Source organism: Chrysochloris asiatica, unplaced genomic scaffold (genome assembly GCF_000296735.1).
Source record: "Chrysochloris asiatica unplaced genomic scaffold, ChrAsi1.0 scaffold00010, whole genome shotgun sequence".
Classification (NCBI taxonomy): Eukaryota; Metazoa; Chordata; class Mammalia; order Afrosoricida; family Chrysochloridae; genus Chrysochloris; species Chrysochloris asiatica.
The window spans coordinates 15425652-15437977 of record NW_006408528.1 but is presented as its reverse complement, the minus strand read 5'-3'; the positions used below and the strand labels follow the sequence as shown (position 1 = coordinate 15437977).

Below are 12326 nucleotides of genomic sequence, written 5' to 3'. Positions count from 1 at the left end.
ATGGATCTCTTCCAATCAGTCGGCCAGATAGTTGTCTTCCAAATTTCTTGGCAGAGATGAGTGAGTGCCTCCTGTGCCACCTCACTTTCTTGAAAGATTGCAATTTTTATTCCATCAATTCCTGGTGCTTTGTTCTTTGCCAATTCCTTCAATCACCTTGGACTTCCTCCTTTAGTATCATTGGCTCTTGATCATATGCTACCTCTTGAAACAGTTGAACATTAACCATTTCCTTTTGATGCAGTGACTCTGTGTATTCCTTCCATCTTCTCTTGATGCTTTCTGTATCATACAATAATTTGCCCAGAGAATCTTTCAATAATGAAAGTGGAGGCTTGAATTTTTTCTTCAGTTCCCCCAGCTTGAGAAATGCTGAGCGTGTTCTTCCTTTTTGATTTTCTGATTCCAGATCTTTGCACATTCTATTGTAATAGTTGGCTTTCTCTTCTCAAGCTGATCTCTGAAATTTTCTGTTCAGCTCCTGGACCTTCTCATTTCTTCCATTTGCATAATCATCTCTATGCTTGAGAGCAAGTTTCAGTGTCTCTTTTGACATCCATTTTGACCTTTTCCTTCTTTCTTATCTTCTCAATGACTTTTTCCTTTCTTCATGTATGATGTTCTTGATGTCATCCCACAACTCTTCTGATCTTCGGTCTTTAGTGTTTACTGTATATGCAAAGGTGCTCTTCAGATGATCTCTAAATTTAGGTGGGATATATTCAAGGTCATATTTTGGCTCTCATGGACTTGTTTTCATTTTCTTCAGCTTCAGTTTGAATTTGCAACTAAGTAATTAATGGTCTGTTCCATAGTTTTTCCCCTGGTCTTGTTTTGACTGATGATATGGAGCTTTTCTACCATCTCTTCCCACAGATGTAGTCAATTTGATTTCCACGTACTCCATTTGGTGAGGTCCATGTGTATAGTTGTCTCTTATGCTGTCAAAAGAAGGTATTTGAAATAAACAAATCATTGGTTTTGCATAATTCTATCATGCATTCTCCAACATCATTTCTATCACCAAGGCCATATTTTCCAACTACCAATCCTTCCTCTTTGTTCCCAACCTTTGCATTCCAATCACCAGTAATGATCAATACATCTTGATTGCATGTTTGATCAATTTCAGATTGAAGAAGGTGGTAAAATTCTTCTATTTCATCCTCACTGGCTTTAGTGGTTGGTGAATAAATTTGAATAATAGTGGTATTAACTGGGCTTCCCTGTAGGCTCATGGGTATTATTCTATCACAGGCAGCATTGTACCTCATAACTGATCTGAATGTGTTATTTTTGACAATGAATTCAAGACCATTCCTCTTCAATTTCTCATTCCTGGCATAGTAAACCATGTGGTTGTCAGATTCAAAATGGCCAATACCAGTCCATTTCAGTTCACTAATGCCTAAGATATCGAGGTTTATGCATTGCATTTCATTTTTGACAACTTCCAATTTTCCCAGATTCGTACTTCGTACATTCCATGATCTGATTTTCAATGGATGTTTACAGATGTTTCTGTTCATTTTGAGTTGGGCCCCATCAGCAAATGAAGGTTCTGTGGGCTTTTCTCCCATGAGCTTTACTCCATTCAAGTCATCATGGTCAACTCTACTTTTAGGAGGCAGCTCTTCCGCAGTTGCATTTTGAGTGCCTTCCAATCTGAGTGGCTCATTTTCTGGCACTATGTCTGACAGTGTTTCCCTGCTATTCATAAGGTTTTCAGTGACTAAATATTCAGAAGTAGTTCGTCCCTCCTTGTTGCTAGTCTGTCTTGGTCTGGAAGCTCATCTGAAACCTGTCCACCATGGGTGACCCTGCTGGTATTTAAAATACTGGTGGCATAGCTTTCAGAATCATAGCAAATCACAAGCCACCACAGTACAACAAACTGACAGACGAGTTATGGATTGCAGGAATAGCATACCTTTATCTCATTTTTCATGGTAAAAGAACTTGTGTCAATCAAGCTATAGTAAGCACTGCTTTTTATTAAATACAATGATACTTACAAGAGTGCATAGGTAAACCAGGCATTCAGGAGTATCCAAACCTTTAAACCCTTCCTAATTGAAAAAAAAAAGAATATCAGTATTATAAATACATACATACATACATATATAGAGAGTATGGTGGCTCCTTACGATAAGCAATGGACTTGGAGACAGAAGGTCAGCTGTTTGAGCCCACCAGCCACTCTGCTGGAGAAAGACAAGGCTGTCTACTCCCACAAAGATGTAAAAAGCCTCAGAAACCCTATACAGGATTGCTATGAGTCTGAACCAACTTGAGGGCACATAGTAACAACAGTGTCATATTTATAAGTACCAGACTGCTACCTCAAAGCTGGCGGTTCAAACCCATCAGTCACTCCTTGGAAACCTTCTGAGTCATAACCAAGTTGACTGCACTTAACAACAGAAATGTAATATTTAAGTAGAAGTAAACAATATCACAAGAAAAAATGAGGGAAACCTTAAAAGTTTGATTACCAGTGACATTATAAGTGAAACATATCAATGTTTCTTTTTTTAAACAGCTATATTCACAAAAGATGTATTCATAAGTTGTGAGCCAAATTTAGATAAATGCAAATGTGAAGCATTTGTTGTTAGAAAACATAGAGATTGATGTTTTACAAAGCAAACAAACAAAAACCAGCTTAAAATATATTTGTTTTATAAATATAGATTTTCATAGAATGGGTTTTAGCAGTGATGGTTCATAGTTTCTCAGTAATTTCTGAATTTAACAATGCTTGTTTGGGCCTTCATAATCTCACTTTTTAAAATCAAGTTTGAACTATACAATAGCTCAGGGATAATTTTTAAAGAGTGAAAACAGTGCCTAAAATATGAGTAAGAAACAAAGTTCTTGGTTTTGGAAGTTGAAGTCACGTTCTAGGAGTCTACCAACACCTTGGCCTAGGAGTTGTCTCAGAAAAATAAAGCCATAGAAATCCTGTTATTGTTGTCAAATAGTTAGCTGCAGTCAAGTGTAATCCACTTCATGGTGACCCCATGTATGCAGAGTAGAACTGCTGTACAGGGTTTTCAAGACTGTGTCCTTTCAAAACCAGATTTCTGGGCCTGTCTTCCAAGATGCTGCTGGGTGGGTTTGAAGCACCAAAAGTTAGGTTACTAGTCATTTGTACCACACAGGGGTGTCCATAGAAACACTATTGCCTATGAACAACTACAAAAAAAAAAAGAAAAAATTTTGAAATGATCAAAATTAAATCAAGTTGATTTTTCATTAATCTGAACAATCTAGCATTTAATTTTACATCAGTAATAAAGACTTACCAGAAAAAGAACATGCTGATAATTGCCGTGGTGATAAGCAACTGTACTGTCAGGAGAAGGAATACTTTCCTAATGAAAGCTGAGGAAACAGACACATTATTATTGTTATTATTTTAACTTTTTATTATGAATTGAGTGAAGGGATTTTTTTTTTTTCTTTTTAAACTTTTTTTTTATGGTTGAGTGAAGGTTTTAGAGCAAAGCATCAGTTTTACAGTGTTTCATTACAATGATTCCAATCCCCTCCATGTACCATCAGTTAACAATACTTACCTCTCTCCTCTGTAACCACCCCATGTCATCGGTTACCTTCATCTTTCCTCTGCTAACCTCCCTCTTACTGTATTTTGTCTGCCCTATCAGGCATGTTAACATGCATCTACCCTTTAGCCCAAGAATAATTCTCACTCCTACCCACCTCCTGTAACCATCACAGAATGAGAAACATTATTTCCTTTGATACAGATATTCAATAGTAAAAGAATAACTATTTTTTGACTCCAACAAAACTTTATTAATAAGGTATTTCTGATGCTTCATGAAAGAAAATTCTTTTCTTATTTCTTTTATTTTATTAAGTATGGTAAAATGTATAGAATGGACTGATATTGGCCATTTTGAATCTGAAATAATATGGTTTACTAAGTCTGGAATGACAAACTCAAAAGGAATGGTGTCACTTTCATTATCAAATAGCACATTTCAAGTTCTATCTTGAAGTACAATGCTGTTTATGATAGGATAGTATCTATATGCTTATAAGGAAGACCAGTTAATACCACTATTGTTCAAATTTATGCACCAGCTACTAAAGCCAGTAACAATGAAATAGAAGAATTCCTGGTGTGGGACTCTAGGATAAGCACTGGATTACTAACTTCAAGGTCAGTGGTTCAAAACAACCAGCTACTCCTCAGAAACTCTATACAGGGCCCTATGAGCAGAAATTGATTTGACAGAACTTAACAATAATCAAATCATCTGAAAATCAAATCATCTGAAAATCATCAAACATGCAATCAAGATGTAGTGATAGTTACTGGTGATTGGAATGCAAAGGTTGGAAGCAAAGAATGAGCAATAGTTGGAAAATATGGTCTTGGTTATAGAAATGATGCTGGAGACTACGCGATAGAATTTTGCAAGACCAATGACTTACTCATTGTAAATATCTTTTTAAAATAACATAAAAGATTATTTTTATGTTCTTTTAAAATTTTTAAATACACATGGCTCTCACAGATGGAATACACAGAAATCAAATTCATTACATCTGTGGAAAGAGACAGTAGAAAAGCTCCATATCATCAACCAAAAAAAAAAAGGCCAAGTGCAGACCGTGGAACAGACCACCATTTGTTCATATGCAAGTTCAGGCTGAAGCTGAAGAAAATTAAAGCAAGGTCAAGAGAGCTAAAATATGACATTGAAAATATCCCACCTGAATTTACAGACTGTCTCAAGAACAGACTAGATTCATTAGACACTAATGACTGAAGGTCTGAAGAATTGTGGGATGACATCAAGAAAGCAAAAAACAAACAAACAAACAAACAAAAAAACCCAGGTAATTAAAAGACAGTACAAAAAGAAAAGTCCAAAAGATGTCAGAAGAGACTCTGAAACTTGCTCTCCAGCACACAGATGCTAAAGCGAGTGGATGAAATGAGGAAGCAAAAGAGCTGAAGAGAAAATTTCAAAGGTCATCTCAAGAAGACAAAGCCTCAACAGTGAATAATTGTTATCATGACTAATTGCAACTGTCACACTTGTAAAGGTAGAAGTTTTGTAACAAAAAAAGGGGAGTGGTTAATCTTACAGTGCAGAAACAGAGGACCCTAGGACCATCAAGAAAGAAATGCACAAGCAGAATGTGGGACCTTATCCAGAGAAGCAGCAGCACCAGAGATGGAGGCAGAGATGGGGGCATGGAGAGGGGAAGCGGCTGAGGACTCTAGATTCATGGAATAAGAAGAGAGGGACTAAGAACTGGTGGCCAGGAGCAGATTTGCAGAATGTGCCCTTTGGAGATGTAAATTATTATATATGCCTGAGTGGTTTTGTTTGTTTGTTTGTTTTTTAAAAAGCTAAAGTGGATAGAGAGAAATACTGTTAACTGATGGTACATGGAAAGGATTCTAATCAATGTAATGAAATAAGGTATATGACTTGTTGAATGCAAAACTGATGATATGCCCTGTAAATTTTCACTCAATCCACAATAAAAACCTTAAAAAAAAAAAAAGAAGAAGAAGAAGACAAAGCCAAGTATTGTAATGAAATATGCAAGGACCTAGAGTTAGAAACCCAAAAGGGAAGGACACACTCAGCATTTCTCAAGCTGAAATACTGAAGAAAAAATTCAAGGTTCAATTTGAAATATTGAAGGATTCTATAGGCAAAATATTGAATGATGTAGAAACCATCAAAAGAGGAATCCTGGTATGATGCTGCAAAATAACTACTGGACTTCTGGTTGCAAGGTCAGTAGTTCAAACCTACCAACCACTCCTTGGAAGTCCTATACAGAGTCACTATGTGTGAGAACTGGCTCTATGGCACTTAATAACAACAGCATTGGAAAAATACTATATGAAGCAGAAACCATCAAAAGAAGATGGAAGGAATACATAAAGTCACTGTACCAAATAGAAACAGTCAATATTCAAGCATTTCAAGAGGTAGCATACTGATCAAAAATCAATGGTACTTAAAAAAAAAAAAAAAATCAATGAAGGAAGACTTCCAAATTGCATTGAAGGCATAGGAGAAAAACAAGGCTCCAGGAAATAATGGAAAACAAATTGAAATCTTTCATCAAGCTGAGGAAGCAATGGAAGCACTCATTCATCTGTGCCAAGAAATTTGGAAGACAGCTACCTGGCCAACTGATTGGAAGAGATACATATTTGTACCCATTCCAAAGAGAGGTGACCCAACAGAATGCAGAAATCATTAGTACCATTAATGCAAGTAAAATTTTGTTGAAGATAATTCAAAAACAGCTTCAGCAGTACATTGACAGGGAGCTGCCAGAGGTTCAAATCAGATTCAGATGGAGATGTGGAATGAAGGATATCATTGCTAATGAAAGATGGATCTTGCCTGGAAGCAGAGAATACCAGAAAGATGTTTACCTGTGCTTTACTGGTTACACAAAGGCTTTTGGGTATGTGAATTCTGACAAGTTATGGACAACATTGCTGAGAATGAGTAGTCTGGAACACTTAATTGTGCTCTTGATGAACCTGTACATAGACCAAGAGGCACTTACTTGTTCAAACAGAACAAGGGGATACTAAATGGTTTAAAATCAGGAAAGGTGTGCGCCCGAGTGTTGTTATTTTACCATGCTTATTCAATCTGTAGAGTCCTGGTGTGGCGCTATGGGTTAATGCGCTGACTGTAAAGTCACTTTGAACCACAAGATCAGTGGTTCAAACTTACTAGATAGATGCTCCTTGGAAACCCTATACAGGGTTGCTATGGGTCGGAACTGACTCGATGGCACTTAGCAACAACAATTCAATCTGTATGCTGAGCATACAGCATATAGATCTGAGATATTTTAATCTAAATACCAGAACATAAACACTGAAATACCAGAACATAAACACTAAAAACACAGACCATACATACTGCTTGCATAAAAATATTCATTTGGCTAACATGAATTGGATACTTACTAAGTGCCTAGGATTGTGAGGGGGGAAAAATTCAATGTATCCTAACTCTTAAGGATCAGTATATAGCACAATAGAATAAAAGAATCGCTTACATTTATTTATTATTATTTTAACTTTTTATTGTAAAAGGAGTGAGGCCTTACAGATAAGATTATCAGTTTTACATTCAACAAATCGTATTTCATCTCAATGATTGCCATTCCCTTCATGCAACAAGGAATCTCACTTCCTCCCGGTGGTCCCTATTTCCATTCCACCCACCTTTTCCATCCCTTCTCAATTTTGCCCTAAGTAATTGTTGCCCTTTGATTTTGAATGAGTGACTGTTTCATGGTGAGCACACCTTCCTTAGTGCGGTTGTCCCATCTGTAAACCTGTCTACTGCTTGGCTGAAAATTGGGTAATGAGGGTGAGATCCTTTCCAGGGTGGTCAAGGGCCATAGTCTTGGGTTCCTCTAGTCACTCTCTAACCAGTAAGCCTGGTGTTTTAAAACTGTTTTTGAGTTTGTTTCACATTTTCTCCTACTTTATCAGGAACCTTCTAATGTGATCCCTTTCAGAGCAGTTGGTAGTGGTAGCCTGGTACCATCTAGTTCTTCTGGCCTAACAGCCATAGTGACTGATGTTCACATGCTCCATTGGTCCACTAGACTAGCTGCTTCCAAGCATCTTCAATTTTCATCACTTTTCTTTCTTCTCAGATAGACCTTTTAAGATCCCAGCTGGTACTCACCAAAGCAGGATGTAGAACATTGCCTTTGGGTATATACTATGTTATGCCAATTGATCAAGAAAACCCTTACATTTATGATCAACTGATTTTTAGCAAAGGTACCAAGACACTTCAATGAGGAAAGAATAGCCATTTCAACAAATGGTTTGAGAAAACGAGCTATTCACATACAAAATCATGAGTTTGGATCTCTTCTTCATTCCACACAAAAATAATTCAAAATTAATCATAGACATAAATGTAAGAGCAAAAACTATGTAATAAAACTATTAGAAGAAAGCGTAGACATAAATCTTAGTGAATATGGATTAAGCAATGATTCCTTAGAGAGGTACCGAAACAGAAACAGCAAAAGAAAAAAATAACAAGTAAATTGAACATCAAAATTAAAAACACTTGTTGACACATTTAAGAACGTGAGAAGACCACCCATCGATGGAAGAAAATCTTTATAAATTATATCTGATAAGGGACTTGCATCCAGTATATATAAAGAAATCTTACAACTCAATAACAAGAAGACAAATAATGTAGCTAAAAATGGGGAAAGCTTGTGTAGTGTCTTCGCACATTGACACTGGACTTGGCCACATGACTTACTTTGGCTAATGGGACATCAGCATGCAAAATCCAAGCAAAGACTTGCTAAACTGCTTGTCCCCCAGGGCTTGTCCACTTGATACTCTTCTTCCTGGGACCCAGTTGCTATCTGAGGTGAGACAGTCAAGCTACAAGAAGACAGCTAACACCACCAGCTGTCAACCACATGAAGAAGTCATAAGAACCATTGTAAACCAGCCAACACCTAATTGGAACTGTATGAGAGACCCCAGTCAAAATGATCAATTGTTAAGTGCCATAGAGTTGGTTCCAACTCATAGCGATCCTGTATAGGGTTTCATAGGAGTGGCTGCTGGGACCTTGCGGTTAGCAGTCCAGTGCTTATCCTACAGTGCCACATGTATGACCCCAACAGTAGCAGTGTTGCTGCTGTTGTTAGGTACCCTGGAACTCAAAACAACCTTATGCATATCTAGCAGTGTGGTTGTTGCTATTAAGTGCCATTGAGTCAGTTCCAACTCATAGTGACCCGGTATAGGGATTCCAAGTAGCATCTGGTGGGTTTGAACTGCTGACTTTGTGGTTTGCAGTCCAGTGTTTATCCTATAACACCACACCAGGAGTCCACAATTAGCAGTAGGATTGTACAGTTGAGCCCAGTAAACCCACAGAATAGTGAAAGATAATTAAACAATCATTCTTTTATGTTTGTTTGTTTTAAAATGGGCAGAAGAATTTTAATAGACATTTCCCCAATGAAGCTATGTCAATGGCTAATGAAAGCCACTGGCCTGTACACTCACAAGGATGAATTTTATGATATGTAAATTCTATCATGCATTGCTATGAGTCAGAATCAAGTTGACGGCAATTAACAACAAATTTTATCTCAAAAACTCTGCTTTAAAAATTTGTGCCTGCCTATAACTCTTCTTGTGCTGCAGATTTGCCTAATGTTTGATTTCATGACTGCTGCTTCCATGAATGTCGATAATGAATCCAAACAAAATGAAGTCTTTGACAATCTCAATCTTTTCTCCATTTATGATGATGTTATTTATTGGTCCAGTAGTGAGGATTTTTGTTTTCTTTACAATGATGTACAATTCATACAAAAGGCTGTAGTCTTTGATCTTCATCAGTAAGAATTCTAAGTCCTCTTTGCATGGTTGTATCATCTGCATAACACAGGTTGTTAATGAGTCTTCCTTCAATCTTGATGCTATATTCTTCTTCATATAATCCAGTTTCTCAGATTAGTGACTCAGCATACAGATTGAATTAGTATGGTGAAAGAGTACAACCCTGCCACAAATCTGCTGCACAAGATCTCTTTACAGTGTTGAAGAGCAAAGATGTCATTTTGAGGACTAAAGTGCAACTGATCCAAGCCATATGAAAGCTGGACAGTGCATAAGGAAGACCAGAGAAGAATTGATGCATTTGAGTTACCATGTTGGAGAAGAACATTAAAAGTACAGTGGACTGATAGAAGAGCAAACAGGTCAGTGCTGGCAGAAGCTACAGCAAGAGGCCCCCTAGAAGTCGGAATGGCCAGATTTGTCTCTCACACCTTGGACGTATCATCAGGAGGGACCAGTCCTGGAGAAGAATATCGTGGTAGGTAAAGTGGAAGGTCAATGAAAACAAGGAAGACACTCAACAAGATGGATTGGCACTGTGGCAGAAGCAAAGAGTTCAAGTTTAACAGCAATTATGAGGATGGCACAGGAATGGGCAATGTTTCATTTGTTGTGCTTAAGGCTGCTATGAGTTGGAGCCGGCTTGACAAAGCTCCTAACAACAACAACATAACTCTGCTCTACTTTTCCTTTAAGGAGCTCTGGTAGCGTAGTGGTTACGAATCAGGCTGCGAACCACAAAGTCAGCAGTTCAAAACTACCAGCTGTTCCATGGGGGAAAGCTGAGGTTTTCTGCTCCCATAAAGATTTATGGCCTTGGAAACCCTGTACAGGGCCAGTATCGGTCGGAACCAACTCGACGGCACATAACTTTTCCTTTATTCCTTAGCACTTTCATCTTCTCATTGCTATTGTTGTTAAGTGCTGTTGAGTAGGTTCCGACTCATAGTGACCAAGGAGCAGTTGGTGCTCTTGAACTGTTGTCTACCTTATGATTAGCAATTCAGTGCTTATCCTACAGAGCCACACCAGAACTCCATTCATTTTCTCATATACTATATAATTTAAAGGAAATGGGGTAGTCTTTAACTTACAGAAGATGTAGATATAAATAATACTGGTGTGATGTGCACTGTAGGATAAGCACTTAGCTACTAACTGAACAGTTGGCAGTTCAAACCCACCAGCCGCTCCTTGGAAACTCCACACAGGGTCGCTATGAGTCAGAAACAACTTGATGGCACTTAACTACAACAACAAGGCATCTATTCCCAAATGGCGGCCCCTGGAGTTGTCAGTGCAGTGACCCTCTCTCTGCCTTGGCTGCCTTGGATGTTTGCCTTTTCCTTCTTCCTACCTGGAAAGCATCTTTCCAGTCAAGATGGAATATGGGGGTCAGAGGGAAACAGCAATGCGGATTCAAAGTTCATAGTCTTCCTTCAAGTTGTCCAGACCCTAAAAAGTTCTAAAGGGTCAGAATGGTAACTCTAAAGAGTCTAGGTGAACACCAGAGGCCAGTGGCATGAGCCTTGAATTGTTGTTGTTGTCAGGTGCCATCGAGTTGGAACCGACTCATAGCAACCCCATGCACAGCAGAACGAAACAATGTCCGATCCTGGGCCAACCTCACTACCGCTGCCACACTTGAGTCCATCAATGATGCCACCTGGCCAATCCATCTCATTAGAGGTCTTCCTCTTTTTCTCTGACCCTCCACCTTACCCAGCATGACATTCTTCTCCAACGATTGTTTCCTCCGGACAATATGTCCGAAGTATGAGAGACGAAGCTTAGCCATCCTGGCCGCCAAGGAGCACTCTGGCTGCACTTCTTCCAAAACAGATCTATTGGCCTTGAATAGCCTACTCCAAATTTCATACTTCATGAAAGAAAAACAAAGCTTCTCATTTGCTTAAGCCACAGTTCCTTACGTTTCTGATACACAGCTAGATGTTGTTTCTAACTTATACAGAATTAATATTTGAGACATTTAATTAATATTTTAAAAAGTCAACATTATGGTATCACCTTCTGTGTAGGTGAAGACATTCTATTTGTTCCTGTTGTTAAGTGCCGTCAAGTCATTTCTGACTCATGGTGACCCTGTACGGAGTTTCCAAGGAGCAGCTAGTGGATTTGAACTGCTGACCTTATGGTTCACTGATTCCCTACATCCTAAGAAGTCTAAAAGTTATCCACCACAATACATATATTATGAGTTTCTGAAGGCTCTGGACAACTTGGGACAGTCTACTATAGCAATTCTACATGTTTCCTGGTAAAAGTTGACTAGGAAAAACCCAAAGCAAAATTAAATCTTTCTGACAACCACTTTATGGAAACATTGTAAGACAACATTTGCTTTTCTCTTCCAAATGGGTAATTTCTTTACTCTCACCTTTGCGAACCGATGCATCTGAGAATGGGCTGTTCTGATTTGTACTGCTGTCCTCTGGCGTGCTCTCATCTGAAATTTGTACCACATAGACATCTGATCGCTCACCAGTCTTTGATTTAGGATTCCCAGGAGTTTCTCGCTGCCCAGCTGAAGATGAAGGGTTCTGCTGATGAGATTTGGACTGGACATTTTCATTATCTGCTGTTTTCCGAACTAGATGTAGATGATCTCCAGAACTAAAATCTATTGGCTCACTGACCTCTAAGTCCATCTTCCTGGAGGGAGGAGAATTGTTATTCATGTCTTTATGATCATATTGCCTTAATCATTATAATCTTAGCATCCTCATAACATGAAGTAATTCTTTCCTTAATTTTAGCTGCCTTTGCTCAGTATATTTTTGTCAGGGTCTGACCTCGACATAGTTGTGTTGTTCATGAGGAGGGGAGATCCAGCGGCAATAGAGATAGCAAAAGAGACACAGAGACGCAAAGAGAG

The 12326-nt window shown here is 38.4% G+C and overlaps 1 protein-coding gene across 1 annotated transcript in view; it reads right to left on the bottom strand.

The window, feature by feature from the left end:
- Window positions 1-12099, bottom strand: part of LOC102811566 (protein lifeguard 1-like) — a 54690-nt gene extending 42591 nt beyond the window's left edge. Inside the window, exons 1-3 of the mRNA XM_006834393.1 lie at window positions 11829-12099; window positions 3309-3387; window positions 2016-2069 (exon numbers count right to left, since the gene is read on the bottom strand). Of these exons, the coding sequence (XP_006834456.1) occupies window positions 2016-2069; window positions 3309-3387; window positions 11829-12099 (404 nt within the window). The remainder of the gene's footprint in view (window positions 1-2015; window positions 2070-3308; window positions 3388-11828) is intronic.
- Between the last annotated feature and the right edge of the window lie 227 nt (window positions 12100-12326).